This window comes from Serinus canaria, chromosome 14 (assembly GCF_022539315.1).
Source record: "Serinus canaria isolate serCan28SL12 chromosome 14, serCan2020, whole genome shotgun sequence".
NCBI lineage: Eukaryota > Metazoa > Chordata > Aves > Passeriformes > Fringillidae > Serinus > Serinus canaria.
This window is the reverse complement of record NC_066328.1, coordinates 5407954-5429828: the sequence shown is the minus strand read 5'-3', so window position 1 is coordinate 5429828 and position 21875 is coordinate 5407954. Positions and strand designations below refer to the sequence as shown.

Genomic DNA, 21875 nt, shown 5'->3' with positions numbered 1-21875 from the left:
TCTCCCCTGGAGCCCCATGCTCAGACAAGGAGTGCCAGGGCCCTGCCCTGCCCTTGCCCAGCCAGAGGCTCTGGAAGGAGCACCCACGGGGCCCTGTGGCCACCCCACACAACCACATCAGCCCCACCTGGGGCAGAGTGCCCCACAGAGCACACCAGGCCTGCATTCCTCATCTCTGCCAAAGGATTACTTAGCTCCAGGCTAATAATTGAAAGATGTTGGGATTTAGAAGCCATTTAAGAATCTTTCTAAATTCCTGTTGGAACATTTTGGTGGCTAAGTAAGTGAAAAAATGTTAACATTAATTAAAAAGATACTTTTTAAACTTGAAAGCCCCTACAAAATAAAGGTTTCCTTCATAATGGAATTCTAAAACCAGCTGATAAAGCAAGTGGAAAATAGTTTGCAGGTTTAGGGACACCCACATGAAACAGGAAATGCTGCTAATTAAAGCACCTGATTTCATTTAAGTCCAAAGGGTCTGTTACAAAAGACTGGAAAGCTCTACTATTGAAGTCAACACCACTTAACTTCCTAAACTATGCCACTTAAATCTCTTTAAGATGCTTCTTTTAAGTATTAGTGATGTTGAAGTCTGCAGAACATCTTGTACAGATGAAATACACCCCAATTTTCTGTACCATCATTAGTCAAAAGGAGACAAAACAAAAGCCTGTGTGTAAACTACACCAAACAGCTACCACCCTGTAGGAAAGTCCTGATCTGCACAACAGCAGAGGCACAAGGCAGCCTGTCAGCTCACACTAATCCCATCTTGTCTGGCAGTATTGGACTGTATTATTCAGAAACTTCAAAGAACTACGAAGCAGCCTGATTAGTTGTATTTTTTTTTTATTAGGTTTATTATGACTTAGAGTTTCTATTACTCCAGCTGGGTAAACCACATTTGAAAGTAAGTTTAACTGCAGGACTTCAATTTCAACCAAAATCATTTTTGCATGACTTTATTGTAATATAGATTTCAATTGAACATTTAAAACTTACTTCATTAATAAGCAAGCCAAGCTCAGTAGCTTCAGTGCAGGATGTACTTTATGTAACTGCCGCACATTCAGGTTAGATTGGATGTACATGGAGAAGAGACCGGGCAACTGCACGAGTCAGAGGAGAAAGCAAAAGTAAGCACCATTTGTACCAAACTAAACAGTTCTCCAGTCAGTGTTCCTTACTGAAAATCAACTCACTTCTGGCTCCAGGAGCTACAGTTTGGATATAGCTGAAAGCTATTTCCAGAACATCGGTTTTCTACACTGGCACAAAAAATAGTCTTCAAAGCAACAGGTACTGGACTTCTTTTTATTTTTTTTCTTTTTTTCAAAGACAACCTGTTCTCCTGTGTTTATTAGGTGAATACATGCATTTTTGATCACTCTAGCAGAGGTCAAAGAGCAAACAACAGTTGGGGCTAAATGAAAAACAATCAAAAGTTGCCAAATATTTAAGGTACAATCAAAAAAAAAGACATTAATGCAACCAGTTTAATATCAAAGTCTGCTTTCTTTCAAAGAAAAATGGCACAAATTAAATAAGAAGCCAGACAAATTTCATTTTAGATGGTAATAGACCAAATTAATGCTTCAGAGCATCAACAAGATTTATTTCAATGCAAGAAAGGGGAGAAGTAATTTGAACAGGCTCTGTATTTGGGCTAGACCAGCAGCACTGCTACAGTTCAGTTCCTGCGTGCAGGACTGATACCAGTACGATGTCACCTTTACCACATCAAGAATAAAGTGTGTTAGAAGCTGCAGAGGATAAGCATCTTACTTATACAAGCCAGTTAAAAAATAAACAGAAGAGCTGAAGAATGGTTCTCACACCTGTCCTTTCTGTTCAGACTCCACCTTTCTTTTAGAACAGAAAATCCCTCTGCCAATAGTCTAATAAATACTAATGTATATTCAGATACCATCTTCAAAATCTTTGCTGAAAATGCAGTCTCCAAAAGAAACTAGCTTTATGCAGTATTAACATCGTACATAAACTAAACCTTATGAATCGTAGTTAATAGCAGTAACTGAAATTAATGTATACTGAGTCTTCAAGTGATGTGCAAGTTCAGCTATGTAACACAGGTGGGGGTTGGAGCAGTTCTTAGCACTTTTCTTTGGACACTTCTGACAGCTGTCCATGAACTACAGAGCCTCTTGCTACAGTACTGTGCAACTACTGACATCTTCAAGGGCTCTTGAGTGTAAAGAAATGTGATGGAAGCACCACAAGGCAAGGAAATCAGGCTCATGTAGAGAGCCTTGACTATCTCGCACAGCATTGCTGTCTTGCCTTGACTACAAACATCGATGAGAGGGTAAAAAGGGCAAACCTACAGTGAAGTCTGCTCAAACAGCAAAGATAATACAAAAGAGATCTGACTCTACAAGCACGTAAGCAAAAGTCTTGAAGAGCTGTGTATTAACATGGAGCTCAAGGTGCCTTAACTTCGCCAGAAACCACAATTTTTAGTACTGGGAATCTAGCACAACTATATTTAATCCCAGGATCAACCTATGCTTCCAGTTAAAGCATGCATACCATCTCTCTAAATACCCCTTTCCCAACGTGCAGGGTTGGAGCTCTCCATTTTCTTATTCTTCCTGTATTATCCCTTTCCAAGGCAGAGATTTAGAGGCCCTAAAGCCAGAGCTCTCTACCAAAGACTTCCTCCCTCTACATATAAAAATAGTCAGGACACTCTGAGACTGACATCTGTCCTTCCCCATTCAGAAACAGATTTGCAGCAGATCAGTCTTGATCTTTAGTTCAGTTTTAGACTATGCTTAAGTTACGGCAGCCAGAGTTCAATCCTATGAATGTAAGCTAAACACAAAAAGAAAGCCATTTATCCTTTTTAATTCATGCTTACAGCATGTTTATCCAGAGTTTTATAATCAACTTCCAGTTTTAAATTATTTTCTTAGCACTTCACAGAACCTACATGTCACTCCCTCCTTAAGGGGATGACATCACAGACTCTTGTTTAAGTTAGTCCAAGTTTCCACATGTGACCAGAAGTCTTACTTGTTAGAACACACCCCTTTTCCAACTATTCCCCACATTCCCTCTCCTCCCACCCCTCCCCAGCAATGGGCAATTACTTCACAAGAAATGTAAAATAGGATATGGGTGTACACAAAACCTACCCTTCACTAATACTGAACAGAAAAGCCTATTTTCCAATTACAGGACATTTTTCTCTAAATTTAGGTCAGCACTGGTGCAGTCTGCACTGTGTATGATTACCACAAGGATAATACCAATAAGTACATATATTTTCTCAAACTGATTTAAAAGCCTATGAAGTTAATTGGGGAAAAGTTTAATATTGCTACTTCAGAGCACTAGAACACACAAAGTGAATCCAATAAAGATCCTTGTATTGATTCAATATTAAGTATTAATTGCATGACCATCATAGCACCTCTTTACATTATCACACAATCACCAGAATTATCAACTGCTTTTAAAACTAAAAAGGGTACAGTCCAATATTTATAACTTGCACACTGTTACTATACAGAAACTAGGTGCATGGTACAGTGCTGCAAAAATGGAAGCCTGCAGTTTTGACAAAGATGCCAAGTCATGTTGTAGACAATTTCAGTCAAACTGGCAATACTGTTTAAGCAAATACTCAAAGCAGGAAATAAAGGACAAAAAAAAATTCTATAGCCAAATAAACATCTGAAATTTCCTTTCCCTTTAATAATACAAGTAAGGTCACTTTTAGCCTTGGAACAGATACATGTTCGCCTATGATGATCTTGCTAACTACTACACAATATCTGATGTCCTCTGCTAAGAATATAGTTTAAGAAAGCCGCAGTTACAAGAGGCATCTAATGTAATATCTAAAATTTCCTTTATGGCATTTATTGAATTCTTTGTCTTAAACAGTGAATATGGAAAGATGGCCTCATGTTTCCTTTTCAATAGTACTCTGAGGATCAAGTGGCTTTCAAGCAGCATGGTGGGTTTGAAATTTTTGCAGTTTAGATCATTCTGTTGCGTTTATGAGTTGGTGAGTCTGTAATGACATCGCCACACTGGGCTGAGGTACGCTTTCTAGTTCCACCATTGTCCAAGTGGAGTGCCATTTCTTCTGATATGAAAGTGTTCAAATCAACATCATGGAGTCCATTTCTCCTTCGACTAGCATTGGAGCCACTGCTCACGTGAGTAGGCGAGCCTGGGGTACTCGAGCGAACACTTATACTAGCCATTGCACCACTAAGACCTGGGGAGAGAGAGAAAAAGGGCTTCAGTCAGACAGCACAGAAAGTTCAGTTCCCACGTGTGCCACACAGGATCACACTCAGCCCAATTCCACCAAGACCTTAAAGACACTTCATCCTGCTCTTTGTACCACTCCAGTCCAGAGCACACTCTCTCAGCCTGTGTAATAATCCAATAGTTACCAGAACTGCCTTTTAGGATGTTAAAAGTGAGCTTATACACGAGGATGTAACAGCACACTCTGGCAAACATTAACTCCATAGGCATGACATGCTATTCAAAACAGGGACATACTCAAGAGCAGATAATCTCAATTTAAAGGTTTTACACTGGACCAGAGTTACACAGCCCTGCCAAGGACTCTTGAGTTGAACTGACCTGGCCTTGTGTCAACACCACCACCCTGCTCCCTTTCACTCCCTGAAGGAAGCTGCAGTATGGCAGCAGGTCTCAGACAGGGGTACACCACAGCCAGTTCACAAATACAAGCTTTTATTTCATGGCTAACACTAACAGCCAACACATTAGTATTATTAAATTCAGAAATGCACTTAAAGATCAAGTAAGGAAAAACCACATGACCAACACTCAAAATTTGTTATCAACAGATCTGATGCAAATCACTGTCACAGGTATCCTGAAAGTACTTTGGTTTGTATTCAGATTAATAGTATTTGATTCAAACTGAAGTTTATTTCTTGTAGAAACAAGGTCATAAAAAGACAACCATGGACTTTCATACTAACTTAACCTCTGCCTTCTGTAACATTACAATTTTGCAAAAGTGGGACATTTTAAACATAAATTTAGTAAGGACTAATACACAGAAGCCTAACTACTCTTCTCAATTTCCAATTCAGGCTCTATGTGGAAAAACAGGAGCTCAGAGATAAGACAAACATCTTAACTATTATAACTTTTCTAAGTCTAAGTATTAGTAGAAGAGTACAGAAACATCTGTTGGCCCTAGGAAAGATAAGCATAGATCTGCATATTTTCTAACAATAAGAACAAGGAAATGTTGAACTGTCCAGGAAGATTCCAATCACAGTAACCTTCAAAATCTTAGAGCTCTCTTCTCCAGTCTCAAATATTCAATAGCTCTGTCCAGCCATCATAAACCTTGTGCATGCGCTAATTCACATTTCCATGTACTGTCAAATGAGCAGCCAAAAACCACTGACTGACAAGTCAAGCCTAACAAAACCCAATCCATCAGCTGCTGGCAGGCCAAATAGGCAACTTCAGAGGGTCTAGGAAGAGAGCACTGCCAGAACTACAACATCAGTCACCAGAAACCTCAGTTGGAAGCTGAAGTCTAAAAACCATCTGCAGCAATGGCAGGCTGATACACAAGTCAGGATGGAGCAGCCCAACCAACTTCATTCTATTGAACATTGCTGAATGAACATTTAAAGCTTCCAACTTGTAACAGCACAGGAAATACTTCACACAGATCTGGCATTACACAACAACCAGCAGACACAGCCACTAATCACTGATTCTCTCTTAGGGCTTTTGCTTACAGCTCCAATGGTGTTCAAACAGGGCCCAGAAGCATGGTCTGAACTCCAAGAGGCACCCTGCAGATTTTATTAATAGCAAAATCACTGTTCATTCACAGTGAACACAAAGTTCATCAGTGTTCATTCACATGGCAGAAAGTATTTAAACAGAAGAAGCTGTTTTAGTGTAAAGGTAACTCAGAAATGAGGTTTGTGACAATATTCCAAGGATTAAGGTCAAGCTTAAATTCAAAGCCATTAGGACAAGAATTTCCTATGCATCCACCAAATAAAGTTATGCAGCTACCTTGATGACAAATGTATGAGAAAAAGCCAATTCAGATACCATATCTCAGATAAACTGCTAACATACACAGTTTGGGCAGGTAACAAATCACTTCACAATTCAAAGACATCAGTAGTTTAATTTCAACTGGCATGACATACATTAGAAAAAACAGTAATTCATCCTGTACATTTAAATTGGAAAAAATCTGACAGCATACAGCTGACATTTTTTCAAATCCAAACTGATTGTAGAGATTTCCACCCACATCCCTATTCCAAACAGAACTGCTGTGACCACATAAGTTCAGGGTCATTACTTACACTTAAGAGTCAACAATTTATATCACTTATCATTTACTGTTATACAACTCATACCAAATGAACAACATAGTAATTCAGTTTTATCATGACATCTTTTTACTACATCAAGTACCCAAGAGAAGAAAAATTATTCTAAATAAACCCCAAAACTGACCTGTGATGCCAAAAGACATTTTCTTTGGCACCACACAACAACTATGTTTTTATGTGGAGCCTTTTCAAGTAACAAGCATTTTTTAAAATAGATGATACAGTTAAATGATGTATCTGTAAAACACTGCAGCATATTCTAAACCAGACTGCCAAAGTTCACAAGCAATGCCTAAAGCAGTCACTGACTTCCCAGTATTTAGGTAATGCTGAATCACTGAACATTTAAATACACAAACAACCTTCAGGAGATAATTAGAAGTTAAAATCTTCAACTTGGTGTCTAAGGCAGGAGAGTAGATTTGAATTAATTCCTACAGATCAGAATACAAGGATATTGCATCACAGCATGGGCTTTGAGCTACAGGTTAATCTTGCATCTCCCACAGGAGATGACTATTTAGTAGCAGTAAGAGTCATGGCTGGGTACACTGACAGACTGAGTGACAGCCTCAGCTCCTGGCAGTTAACCACGTTACACAGCACTGCCTACCCATCCAGAAGGGCAAAACTGCCAAATGAAACACGCAGATCACAGTTTGGATTTGCGCATTAGGATTGGCTAATTAAGCTAACATGGAAAAGTCAAAGCAAACTCAAGGCATACATTCAAATATCAAGATGCCACGTCATGGAACCAACATCTCTGAGAACAACCTGCAATGCTCAAAAAAAAAAAAAAAATTCACTTTTGGTCAACAGGGAAAAGAGTTAGGTTTTTCCTTGGGAAGCTGTGGCAAGGCAGAGGAAATCTCAGACAAACCATTTACTGTGAATTACTCTGAGTTTAAGCTTTCAGCAGACTCAGAGCTCTTCCCAAAGCATTTAAAGCAATAACTGACACTAGGAAGTGGTAAGATGACATGACTATCAGCAAACATCATTTCCCAACCTCAAATTTCTATATTGTGATTAATATGGCCTAACCACAGGCACACCAGTTTTGTCCATACAAAACAGCTGCTGAAGTGGCTTCATTTTTCCCACAATCTCACATCCACCTCTGAAGTTTCCCACTCTTTTCTACCACGAATATCTCCTTTATTCTTAGAGGCCTTTAGGAAAGCCCACATTGCTCTTACACCCTTTATGAATTGGAAAGGTTTGAAGTGGAAGGCATATCTCAAACATTTTGCAGTACCGAGTACATTCTCTTTCCTGTTGTATCTTTCACCAACAAAATGACATTTCATAGACATGAAAGAATTATACTCTGAAAGGTCTTACAGTACTATCAGAAGAAGCTGTGACCAATACTGGCCAATTTATTACTAAGTACATTCCAAAACTATCAAGATATTAGAATGCTTGACTGAAAATATGTTTCATGGATTACAAAATACTTAAAACTGTCAACTCAAAATTAGCATGTTTATCACCACTGGCCAAATAAACTGTAATGCTGTTTCATCTGCACTATAATCATGCCCATGTACAACTTATTCAGGTCACTATCACAGCATAATATACTGGGTAGCTACTGTTCCACATAGTACTATTGTTTCTAGAAGTTTTAATCAGGAAGTATCAAAAGGAACATTCATGCTTCGGTAGTGTGACTAAAGCAGCAATTAGTTAATAACCCCAGATAAATACAAAACAGCATGCAGAGAGATCCTTGTCACTCTTCTGTCATATTCACCCTTTCAGAATACTGGCTCAAAGCACAAGTTTTAGCAGCACATACCATCACAGCTATATATACATACAACCTTTAAATTAAACTGTGTCAGACCACTCTGAACTTTGTTCTCTCATCCCCTCTTTTACCAGCTGCTGCTTCTCCACTCTGCTAAGTGCTCCTGTTTTAAACTGCACTTTAATATTCTGAGAAGCAAATATGAAGGCCTAGGGGAAATTCAGACCTTAAGGGGCCAGGTCACACACTTCTATGAGCAAGTGCTCTCCCCACCCCAAAGAGACCAAATCACATGAATTATATACATCAACATTAAAGCTGAGGAGAAAAAGAACTAATGTTGTCTCACTGTACTGCTGCCCTATTTTTTCCTCAAATTCACCTCACTTTTGAATAAGAATGCTCAAGTCAAATGCATTTCAACATTACCTTTCCGAGCTTGCTTCTACCCTCCTCAAGTCACAGCATTTTCTCCCATTATGCTAGGAGAACAGTGTGTGAAACATGGAGCACATGCCAAGTGAAGGACACAGGCTGTGCACCACACTTGGTACTCCAGCTACAGCCAGGCACAACGTGGCAGAGCACGTGGCAGTGTTTGGGACTCTTGTACTGTTAGCTCAGATTGATGTAATTCTGTCATTTGAAACTCATCTCTTACAGAACTGGAAATGTCAATACACATCCATAGAGTAGGTGAAGACACATCCATACTCTCCCTAGCTGCAATGACCTTTCAGGGACTAATGGAAGTTAAAAATCCAACTCTGTAATTGAGATGTTGGACAATAAAGGTATTATCTCCTACTACCACATCTTAAAACACCAAGCATCAGACTGATGTTTCATTAAAGCTTCAGAAAACTGCACTGGCACTCCAGAGTAAAACACCATGTATTACCTTGAGATAACTACTCAGCTTTTCTAAAAGGCTTGAACTTCTTTTCAAATATTGACAGTTCAAGTCACCAGACATGCATTATTTCAAAGGTTACCTATCAGCATGCTTACAGTGAAAAGCTGATAATAAGGGAAAAGATGTTGTTTACCAAAGTTTATTCTCTCAAGAGTAAGGTTCCAAAGTCTCATTCTCACTAAGTAACACTCAAGATTTCAGTAACAACTGCAGAGCATTAAGTGATATGAAGTTAAAAGAAAAGGGAGATCACATCTTAAACATTCTCATGCCTAATTTTTTGCCATGATAATTTTGCTTTTAGCTACTATAACAGGTTCTTCTCTGCTGTTCTGCTCTCAAGTTTTCTTGTAGTTCAAAGACTTGATAATCAGTATCACAAGATTAAATTCTGGGGTCAATATCCTGTCCAAAAAACTGTCAACCATCTTACAGAGATAAAATACAGGTCAGAGGTTACAGGGCTGGAGACAAAAATTCAGTTTTAAGATATTTTTTTTCAGATGAAGCATACAGCTTAAAGATTATACTGATGCCTAAAGGATGCTAACCTCTAATGTTTTAGTCTGGGGCATACACCTAGAATTGTGTTTGATGTTCCAGGGAATACTGAATTATTAGCTATTTTGTTACCACTGCTTCTGTCAAAATTTTCAGATGTGCTTATGATGCACTTAGGGGCTACATGACGAAAAAAGAGGCATTTTCCACAATCACATGGGAAGATCAGCAAGTTATAATGCCATGATCTTTAGACATATAATAGTTCCTATTTCTGAGAAGTCAATACCCCAGCTCTGCTTCTACTTTACCTGGTGCCATAGGCTATTCATACCTATACCTACTTTACTAAAAGAGGTCTTGCTGCAAGCAGCAAAGTTTTAGCATTATCCCTCAAATCTAATTCAACCCATCCTCATGTTCAATAGAGAAATGCCCTATTCCCACCAGGAAGCCAACCAGCACAAAACATCCTCCAACCTTTACATGCCAGTTGGAAACTCCTCTCAAAACCTCTGTGCCTGGACTGCTCCTCACTATCATCAGGTTCTCATGTTTCCTCAAGATACTCAGAAGCAGCACTTTCAAACAATGTGCCAAAAAATACAATAAAAGCACAGGCCTAATGAGGTCAATTTACACACACCTGAAGATCCTTAGCAGGTTTCAAAATCAAAACATAATTTTGAAAAGCCCTACAATAAATAGGAAATGAGTTCATGAAATTGCTAAATCACAACTTCCTTAAAGGAAAAAAAAGAGGGGGAACAAGCTAGAGTAATGCAAACATTGTAGGCAATAACCTAAAAAGAGTTATGAAGCCCAATACAAGCCTAGTCACTAAAGGATTAGCACAAAAGCATTTGTGTCAAGGACCAGATTGAAACTGATATGAGGAGAACCTAATCCAGAAGGTGACTGACACGTAATCTTGTCAACCAGCTGATGAAGGGGAAAAGTACATTTTGAGCCCCTGCAGCGCCACTACAGAGGACAGAACTTCCTTGAGACCCTGCATTGCATTATGAAATATGGAAAACTTTATAAATCACTGTTCAGATCCTCATGCTATAGAAAAGTGACTTCCATAAACCACCTCTGCACAAAGCAGATGCTATGAAGCGATACATGGACACAAAAAGAGCCATATTACCAATAAAAGTGCCTCTGAGTTTACTCAGAGAGCTCACTGTGCTGAAGTGAGCCTACCTAAGCTTCCTCTCCCCTGAGACTGAGCCTTTACAGTTAAATCCAACTCCACAGATTCAACTATATTTTCAGAAAAGCATTTTTACGAGGGTGCTTACCACAGCGACAGCCAGCTTCTTCAGCTGTTCTCATGAAATTAATTTTATCTACACTGAGTTAGCACCAGTGGTGCACAGAATTCCCTAGCCTCCTTCCAGTATGAGACAGGAAACTGCCAAAACCAACATGAGTGAGTAGGGAAGCATGTTTGGTTTAAATGGCTGACACCTAGACAGTAACAGTGTCTGGACTGGGCATCTTTAAAAACCACCACAGCACAGCAGAAGCCAAGTCTGCATTTTCAGAAATTCATGCTTCTAATTAACCCATCAATTCTACCCCCCACTGAGAATATCCAGACAGTAAAAACTTAATTTAGGTTGCACTTCTAAATAGCTTAAATTTATTTTTAGAATGGTCTAGGGTTTGTACCTGAAGATATCTCCCACCCTTTTGAATTTTAGAAGGCACAAAACCCAGAGGTGAACTGCCTCATTTCACCTCAAGAGCAATTTAAAGCACATCTGTCCATCACTTGCTCAATCATACTCCAATACAGAATAAGCTACTTAATATTCATGTCTGAAAAGAGAAATACCCAACATTGCTGGTGATGGCAAGGAAGGCAATTCAGTATGACACTGGAAGACATGTAAATCTGAAAGTGAACTAGAGCAAATTTCTGAACAGGACTCCATTTCAAAAAAGTGTAACTGAAACACCCTTTCCAGGGTACTTCAAGTAGAATGCTGAACTGCATTAGTGCCTAACAAAGGTACTAGAGAGCTAGAGACAGGAGCCTCAGACATCAAATTTCCTCCCTAAGCCCCCAAAAATTTGCTAGTAGTCAAATCTTAATATTTAACTAGTTGCTAGCATAGCACTGCCATTTTCCAAGAATTCTGTTTACTTTAGCATTGGTATGAATGCCAAGCCTCTTCATGCTTCAAAAACACTACCAAGACTTGATACTTAACCGCGGAGTTCACAGCTGTGCAATATTAGAGACCCAAATTTCATTTTTATTCAGTACCTTTTCTTCATTCAAAATACTCAACTATACAAAATTTTAGCAGCCAACACATGCCTTATACATGCAAAAGCTCCCTTGAAGAATGAAGGGGATACCTTCAGCTGGAACACCAGGTACATGACACATTATGATATACCAAACACACTTTAAGAACCCCCACCCAATTTCAACCAAGTAATATTGAAAAAGTGACTGTTACCATGCAGAGCTATGGCTTCACGGAAGGGTTGCAAATCAGTCTCTACAGATGAGCTAGTTTCTGTTGAAGTAGCTCGGTTAGGGGATACTACAGTCAGTCTTGGGGGAGCTCTAGAATTTCTTGGAGGAGGGACTTTTCCACAAAGGAAGCTGATTAAGTCTTCTCTTCGAATAGTTCTTCTGCGTTTTTTAACCCAGGCTAACACATCCTTATTCCGACGCTGATAGCCAATCTGAATTCCTAAATCAAAGCTTCGCTGGTGGGCATCCACACTCTCTGCAAGAGGACAGAAAAAAGTTCTCTTAGTGTTACACAGCAATGTACAGCATGGCACAGCAGTGATGTGGCCTCCTGCCAACCATGGGAAAGAAGAAGTATCCACATCTTCTACAGGCTACTCCATAAGGCAGCACCAAGGTGGCTGCAGCAGCAAAGAGGAGTTCCATTAAACCTGAAGAGAGTATTAGCCAAAATGTTCCATCCTCTTTACGTGTCAGATAGTCAACAGCAACTCCAGCACCACTTAAACAGCATTTACTATACTTCAGGTCAACACCACAGCACTGTTTATTTACATTAAAAACACACTTAGAGCCTGTCAGACTGAGGAAGATACTTAAATCAATAGACAACAGACTTAGACACACACAGTGCATCAATACAGCAGGAAGCCCCAATATAAGAAAGGAGTAACTGCTTTTCTTCATTCTGACAGGTAAGGAACTGCCAGAAAACTCAGGATTTCTTTCAAGTTCTTCTATTTTCAGCTGGATTTCAATTGCAGAGGCAATTCACAGGCCACAGCTTTGAAACTAGTTAGAACACAAGTATCCTTGATGTCTTTCAATTAGCCAACATACCATTTACAAAGGCTAAGAAAGTTTCCTTCCCCATTTAGAATCCCATCAGAATTCTGATATACAGAAGTTTTAACACACAATTTACAATAAATCCTATTACAAAATGCAATTTCCCTCTCTGTTAATGTAACTAGTCACCTGTGCACATCAGTTATAAATGTGTCTCCAATGTATTAAGTTGCTTTCAAACTTCGGGAAGTGTATTTCTGGCTATCAGTTTGAGTAAGTTTCAAACCACAGTAACAGGTGGGACAAATCCTGTTCACCACACAATTATGCTCATCTTGCTCATCATAGGTTTGCTATCAGAGCTTTGGCAACACCTATTTCAGTTTCATGTAAAGTTTCATACTATTATGTTGTTCTTGCTCCTTAAAAGGCATGAACATATCCGCTCCAATTTTGTTTACTTGAATTCCATAGAATTTTTTCCATGTGGCAAAGCTGATTTAAACAGCACTTTATATTGTTTTATTAATGAAGCCCAAGGCAAAAGCCAGAAGACAAATGTATTTCTTTAAGAACAGCTATCCCAATACTGGTTTACAAACAGTGACATACACATCTAATGTAGCTTTGTCACACTCCAGAACCCAGAAAGCACTATTATTAAATGTTATTCTTTGACTTGTATTCTAAGGCACCACAGCACAGACTGTGAAAGACAGCACTGAGAGCTACACTGCCAAAGAGAAGCACTTCAAACCTAACATAACAGACCAAAACCACCTCAAACTGAGCTGAGTTAAATCTTGGAGCTTTTGGAGTATAAACTAAACAAGTAAACAAATGTAACTTAACCTGTTATTTGTATCCACTCTAAGAGTATTCTGCCTGTACTACTTTGCAATCTGAAGGCTACATTTACAAATGCTAATTCCTCTGAAAGCAATGGTAACATGACAGATTATTCCTCCTGCCATTTTATACTGCACAGCAGCCCCAACTTCAGTGCACTGGCAGCAAAAGCTGCACAAACACTCTGGAGCCAACTTGGAAACTGAAAATACTCCTTTAATCACTTCCTGAAATACCAGGAGTGTCCTTCTGAGGCTTGGAGGCTGGCCTTACGTCAATACCCTGCTTTCTTTGTGTATAAGAATGCTTTACAAAGTGCTAACTGTGAACTAGGTCTGAGGTCAAACACTGACTGCTGATGCAGCCCAGAGAAGTTTCAAGCATCATTACCCTGGGTACATTAGATTTTTATGGTAAAAGCCACAACTACTTTGTTTACAAAGTTAAGCTAGCAAAACCTAAGCAGTCAAGCTGCATATATTCCAAAATTATTAAGTCAAAATCAACATTAGAAAATATTCAAGGCTTTTTTAATAAAAACAAGGTAAACTGTAGACTCAGAGGTCTTACACATACCTAGAACTTTCCACAGTGGCCTTAAGCTCTAAATCCTACATTACAAGCCATGCTTTACGTTTTTAGTGCAATCAAGATAATGAAGTGCCTTGAATGCAGTCTCTATCACCAGCACCAGAAATTCAGGACTAAAGACCATCAGTATGGTGTGATATTAAACTTCTAATCTATATTCAGAAGAAATGCTGACTTTCAAGACATCATGGCATTCTCATTATGCACCCTTCCTCGGACTGTTCTTGTTAAAAGATGATGCCTCAAAAATCCAAGTTTTTATCAGATCAGAAAGCAGCTGACAAGGCAAGAGGCAGTTTGTGGTGTTCAGTTCACACCACCAAGTATTCCTCCAGTGTTCTGACAGAGTCCTCCAAAACAAACAGTACTGAGAATGTGAAAAACAGGAGATTTTTTAAGAGCCATGTTTACCACTAGGGAAAGCAAGGTCACAGTAAGAGACTCCAACTTGTCAGATAGGACAGTGTTCAGCTGTTTCTACCATATTATCACCAAATTTCCACTGACTTGCAAGTTAACTGGAAATTGAAAGATGGCATTCCTGACTAACTCGGGTACTTTAGGATCTGTCTGAAGAAAACATTTGTTTCAGGTGCTGGTTTTTGAAGTATTACATTATATCTTACAAAAGACATCTTCCAACTTAAAAGTCTAGTTTCTCCGATCGCCTACTCATCAGTTAATCACATCATTGCCAACAAAAAGGCTCATTTTGCCTAGAGCACAAGTAATCTAACATTTTAACCAGAAATAAACAGCCTAAGTCTTCATAATAAAGATGCTGTAAGGGAGAGCCATTTGTAAAGACAGACTGTAATTATTCCAGACAATTTATTAACACTACCTGCTGCTACTCTAGAACCATTCTCAAATGACTATTGTCCCCAGACATGTTCTAGTGACCCACACCCTCAGGGCAGCACCTTGCTGCTCTGAGGGGCTGCCCCTTCACATGACCTGACACATACACACAGCATTCAAATGCACCTTCTGCAGGAGGCACAAGTCTGGCAGTGAGGGCTGTGCACCTACACTTCCTCCTCACTCTGTCCACATCTGTCAGAAACCTGATCACCCATCACAAACACATCAAGTTGAACTGCTTAAAGCAAATCCCAAACAACAAAACTGGAGGCAAATGAAGGACCACAGAGGTAGAACTACAGATAATGCCATATGGACCAAGGGGGGGGGAAATCAAACTATAAGCCAGAAAAACCAACATTGGAATTTTAAAGTACTCTCCTTCCTTGGAATGGAAGACAGTAACAATGGGAATCACAATGTGCCAATTTCAGCCTTTAATGATATATATCATTTCAGCACAATCTTTTAAATAAAGTAAAAGCCACTGAATGATCCTTCTACAGACAAGAATTCCTGGGACAACCCAAAGAACTGCAGAGTTCAGAAACTCCCAGTAAACCAGCACTAAAACACAAGCACATGCAAAGCACACTCCTATCAAAGTTCTGGCTAACGCTGCCTTCTTACAGCCATGCTGAACACAGACATAATGACATTTTAGTGCTTAAAATAAACTGTGAGGCTTAATTAAGAAGCCTCAGTGCCACAAGAAGATAAAAGTTTCTGTCACATAACATCTATGCAGAATTTTATGAACACTAAATCTAACTTCGCTTCATCACAAAAAAAAGGCATTATACTGACACCCCAACATCTAATGCACTATGAAATATAAACAATGCAGGGAATTTCAGTATTGTTTAATACGATATTGTACGCTTCCCTTAAATTCTCAAGAAACAGACACATGTTAAAGATACCCTTTTTCAAGGGTCTCAAAGTAAAACAGATTTAAAGTTTATGAGTCATTGACATGAGGCAACAGAAAAGATTCAGCTACCGTCAGCTAAAGTGGACCAGGGAAAACCTGCAAGATTCAGGAAGCAGTCTCGGGTTAGATTTTATCAGGGTGAATAAGAGACATTAACAGGCCCTACTTATGAGTAAGCCGGGGCAGGAGGCAGAGTGGGGCCCGGGTCGGCGGAGAGGGCTGCCGGGGCAGCGGGGGGGCAGCCCCTTACCTTTGTAGAGGTTGGTGACCGCAGTGGCGGCGTTCTGGAAGGGGACCCAGAGAGAGAGCCCCGGCTGCTGGCACACCCGGTCTGCAGGGAGGGAAGGACACACGCTGTTTATTTTGGAGTCACCCGCTCCGAACGGCCATGTTAGGTTTCGCCATTTTGTTCCACCTTCCGGAGGCAGCTCCGGATCGGGGCCGAGCGGGGCGGGCGGGCAGCGGCCCGGCCGGGGCAGCGGGCGCGGTGCCCCCAGCGCGGCGGGGAGCGCCCGGCCGCCCCCGCCCCGGCCCCGCCGCACAATGAGCCCGGCCCCGCTTCGCCATTTTGTCGGGAGTCTCTTCCCGGGCTGGGCGTCGGGAGCAGCCGGCAGGGCCGGGCTTCCCGGCCCCCCCCCCCCCCCCCCGCCCTCCCAGACGCTCGGAGCTCGCCCCCGCCGCCCGGACCCTACCGGCGCGGCCCCCGCTGGAGCGCCCCGACACCCCGCGGCCGCGCTCCGGCCCGAGCGCTCCGGCAGCCGGGGGAGGGGGTGCGGCCGGGTCGGCGCAGGAGCCGCCCCAGAGGCCGCGCCGGGCGCTGTCCGGGCCGCGACCGCGGCTCCCCCTCCCTCTCGCCATTTTGTTTTCCCGTCCGTCTCCGAGGGCAGCCGCGGGCCGGCAGCCGCTCCTCCCGCCGCCTCGGCCCCTTTGTACCGCTGCGGACACCTCCCCACCCCGGCAGCTCCGCGGCTGCTCGGCGCTCCCACCCCCCACGGGCCGGGCCCCGAGCCCACCGCGCTCGGGCTCCACCGGCCTCTTGGCCGCAGCCGCCCCAGCTGTGCCCTCCCCAAGCCTCTGACCGTGCTCACCCTTGTAGAGCTGCGCCACGGCGGTGGCCGAATTCTGAAAGAGGTGCCAGAGCTTCTGCTGCTTGTGCTCGGGCTGCGCCGCAGCCTCGTCCTGCAGCTCCGGCGCCAGCGCCTCCTCCTGCTCGGCCTCAGCCAGGCACTGCCGCTCCCACTTGCTGAACCAGTGCTCGGGCCCGTGCTCCTGGATCTCCGCCTCGCCCTCCTCCTTCTTGTCCTCCATCCTCCGCCCGGCTCCGCGTCCCACCGCCGCGTACACCCGGTTCCGACAGCCGGCCGCGTTCGTTCCGTGCACCGGGCCGGCCCTACCTCACCCCCATGCCGGGCCCGCCCGTCGCTCCACCGGCCCCAAACACTCCGAGCACCGGCACCGCCCCGAGCGCACTGAGAGCCCAGCCGAGGCGCCTGGGAACGCGCAGCCGGCCCGCCCCGCCCGCAGCGCTCAATTGGCCCCTACCGCCCCGGCACCGCCGGTCCGTCCGGGATTCCCAGCGCTCATTGGTCTATTCACGTGTCCGTCACGCGGGACACCCCGGGGGGCGGGGCTAACGCAGGTTTGGTTACGCCGTCACAGCCCCGTGCCGGGGGCGTCGGCGCGATGCGCGTGCGCAGTGCGCTTCCTCACGCGGCCCCGGCCCTGACCCCGCCCCTGGCGTGAGGCGGCCCCGCCCGCGCCCCCCCGGCAGCGGCCCCGGGGCCGCCCCGAGCGGGCGAGGCGCTCCCGGCCTCGGGCGGCCCCGGCAGGCGCTGTCCGCGGCCGAACCGGGAGGTGGCAGCGGCCGCCACGGCTCCGCTGAGGGGCAGAGCCCGCCCGGTAGGCGGCTCTCTTCACGGCCCCGGGGGAAGATGGCGGCCGCGCAGGGCCCGAGGGCCGAGCCGTGTGACACGGCCGGGCTTGGGGCCAGCGTCCGGCAGAAAGGGCTGAGGGGTTTTCCCCGAGAGTTTAGACCCACGGTATCACTTTTCTGCCTGTTTTACACATTATTTACCAGTTCTTGATTCTGCGCTGTAGCAGGCACAATCTCAACAAGCGGACTGAAGTCACAGCTGCTTTGCGCACGTTTAAAAACACTCGTTTACCCCGCGATCCCGTCACTAGGAAGTGCAAATGGAAATGCACTTCCCAGCTGCTGCAGCCGCGCTTCCAGCCGCAGCGAATGTCCCCGTGCTGCGGAGTGGGGCCCGGGCACAGCTGCCTGCACTCCGGGGGTTGCACCCGCTGTCCCAGCCTAAGCTGGCAGCGCTGCCCTCGGGCAGCCGGCTCCGGATCTGCCCCCACATCGCTAAACCGAGCACGGACACGCATCGGCAGCCTGCTGTGCCCATCCCAGCCCAGGACAGCCTGCTGTGCCCATCCCAGGGCAGCCTGCTGTGCCCATCCCAGCCCAGGACAGCCTGCTGTGCCCATCCCAGGGCAGCCTGCTGTGCCCATCCCAGCCCAGGACAGCCTGCTGTGCCCAGCCCAGGGCAGCCTGCTGTGCCCGTCCCAGCCCAGGGCAGCCTGCTGTGCCCGTCCCAGCCCAGGGCAGCCTGCTGTGCCCGTCCCAGCCCAGGGCAGCCTGCTGTGCCCATCCAAGCCCAGGGCAGGGGAGCGTGCTGTGCCCATCCCAGTCCAGGGCAGGGGAGCGTGCTGTGCCCATCCCAGCCCAGGACAGGGCAGCCTGCTGTGCCCATCCCAGCCCAGGACAGGGCAGCCTGCTGTGCCCATCCCAGCCCAGGGGAGCGTGCTGTGCCCATCCCAGTCCAGGGCAGCCTGCTATGCCCAGCCCAGGGGAGCGTGCTGTGCCCAGCCCAGGGCAGGGGAGCGTGCTGTGCCCGTCCCAGCCCATGGGAGAAGCACTCACCAGCTCCATGGGCTATTCCCTCCTCCGACAGGCTGCTTTATCCAGTCCACGCTTGTTCCCTTTTTGAACTTGGATGTTCATGCAACTTCATAAAACATTCAAGAATTCAAGCCTAAATCATATATAGTGGGGAAAGAAGTGGTATGAGGGTGTAGTTGGAGCTGATGGGTTGGGGTTTTTTATCTCTGAGAACAACTGAAAATCTGCAGCTATTGTATTTCCTAAACCATTAAGACTAATTACAAAGGGCCTCCTACTTGTGGGTTATGCCTTGGCACTTCATGTAGGAAGAAGGGGTAAGAGCACCCATAACTTTGTGCAAGACTCCTTAAACTGAAATTGTGGCAATGGCTTTTAATATAAGTATCTCAAATATGTGACACTAATGCAGAAACACAAAGGCATGGATATTCCCTTCCTTTCTAGGTAAGGCTCTGTCCAATTCTTGTTTAAGATGGATGAACTTCAGCCAAACTGGTTTTGTAAATCATCCATGGCTCAGAAGGGCACTAAGAACATATTGTGGTGCAACATGGATTTTTCTCCTGTGCAACTGGTTTAAGAAAAGCAAAGAACACAAGAGAAGATCTTCTCTATTGAATAGGATTTCTTATAAGGTACCTACAACTCAGAAATATTCATTCCTTATATATTGTAAATCAAAGATGACTCCGATGAAGGGGAGAGAGAATGATGCATCTAACTCCATCATCAGAAGGCTAATTAATGACTTTATTATACTATAGTATGTACATTTCATCCAAACTGAATCTGCTATGCACTCACTCTTGCTCGCCTCTGCACAGAACTCCTCTCATCTCGGATTCTCTCGTGACTGTCCTGTGACAGACCCACACACACACACCTGGCCCTGATAGGCCAAGGGAACAAAACATCCTCACTCTGGGTAAACAATCTCTATATTGCATTTTACTTTAGCACAACACAGGCACAGCAAGAGATATAAGAATTGTGTTTTCCTTCTTCTCTGCTTGTCTCACAGCTTCTCTTTGTTCAGAGGGCATGTGAATACTACACTTATACTCTTACATTGCTGAAATATTGTAAAGCATCACACAAGAATGTGTGATGGGATTGTGCTCTAGTATTTTCCAATAAATCAAGTGCTGAAATTCATCTCCCTCATCAGAAAGAGCAGAATTTCCTGTCAGCTTTCATGGGCTTTGCAGATGCTCTCTGAGATCAGAAGTTAGGGCAGGGAGCTTGATGGAAGAGGAGGAGACATGGCTTTTTGTACTTTGTGTACCACACATCTGGTTTTCTGACTATTTCTAAAGAGTTGCATAATGTTGGCAGCTGTGAAATAAACAGTTCATTCCTGCAATACAATGTAGTGTCAGTTGTGATTTATCAGGCAGACTGTCCTGAAATTTGGCTATGCCTGATGCCCATTCAGTGCAAATCAAACAGGGAGTGGTAATGCATCTCTGGGCAATCCTGGGTAAAAGCTTAGCACCAAAATTTCCTGCTTTAATTTAAACAAACCTGGCTGCACAGTGTTCTCAGGAGTAGCTACAGCTGATAGAAAGTGCTGGGCTTCTAAGTGTTGTTTTCTTTTCACACCTTACACCAGGTGGGGTGGATAATGTTGGAGTTGTTGTATCAATTGTTCATGTAGTTTTGTGAAGTGGCCATTGGTGATCTCTGGGATAGTAACAGAGAAAGACTTAACTGAGAACATAGGCATACTGAATTTTGAAATTAGAAAAATGTCATTTTTTGGTAGAATAAAGAAATTTAACTTGATCTACAGACTTCTTTATGCCACCTGAAGATAAAAAGGGTGTTAGGGCCTTGGGAACGGAGCCAAGGGACTAGAAGAATAAAGTACCCAATGAGTCCTGCAGGTAGAGAAGGAGAAGTAAATGGAGAATGAAGACAATATTTGTCACTCGTGTGCCGGGGTCGGGGCAAGAACAAGCGAGAGGCAGGATCGTAGCAAAGGTGAAGAAGACTTTGTTTAAAAGAACTGTATGGTTTTTATAGAGTGGTACCATAGATTCTATTCTATTGGCTAACTAACAGAAACATTCTCACACACTGTCTTTGAGAGGAACAGAAAAATAAAGCAGAAAAACAGCACCTGCAAATTGTTTATAGTCAATAAGTTATCATATCTTTCCAGCTCTCCAAAATTTCTCACAAGCCACTGTGAGAAACGCTTGCCGTTTCTCTCTCCCTGTCCCATAGCATCCACAAATATTGATTGATTTTTTGAGGTTATTTGTGGAGGAGGCAGCAAAGGAGAGAAGAAAAACAAACAAAAGCACTGTGCTCAAAACCCTTTAACACACCCAAACACTCTTCTCCCTGACACCTCCTAAGTAGCTCTGAGCAGCACTGATTCACTAAAGATTTTCTCCCCAGAAATAAAGAAAAAGTTTTGTGCTTTTGACCCGCTGTCAGAGGCCTGGCACAAGCACAACTGTGCTGGTTTTGGTTGCTGGTGAGGGATTTGCAGGAGAGTCAGATGCACAAAGACCGTGAGGGCACTGATGTGCACATGGCAAATGTAGAATCTGAGTAATCTTAGTGTTTTGCCTCTTAATTTCCCCCATGGGAATGCTGTAGTGATGAGAGCAGTGTGGCATCCCAAGTGAAGTATCAAGGGAGATAATTACTGGAGCATGATGAGAATATGCTAATTGTAGAAGGCTCTGAAGACTTATTTTATTCCCTTCTGCAGACTCTTACTGGGAGTTGAATTTAATGATAAATAAGGGAAAAAAGTTTTTTTTAAATAAGAAAATATGGAATGGAGGAAGAAAAAAGTTTATTGATAATACAATCTATGAAAGTGAACACTAATATTTTAAATTATCTG

General features: G+C 43.6%; 1 protein-coding gene across 1 annotated transcript; it reads right to left on the bottom strand.

Moving 5' to 3' along the window:
* Positions 1–949: 949 nt before the first annotated feature.
* Positions 950–17624, bottom strand: HAPSTR1 (HUWE1 associated protein modifying stress responses). The gene is made up of 4 exons (XM_030229707.2): positions 17190–17624; positions 16352–16432; positions 12055–12330; positions 950–4255 (listed from the first exon to the last, which is right to left on the bottom strand). Exons 1-4 carry the CDS (start codon positions 17407–17409, stop codon positions 4011–4013), a joined length of 822 nt encoding a protein of 273 aa, XP_030085567.1. The 5' UTR covers positions 17410–17624; the 3' UTR covers positions 950–4010.
* Between the last annotated feature and the right edge of the window lie 4251 nt (positions 17625–21875).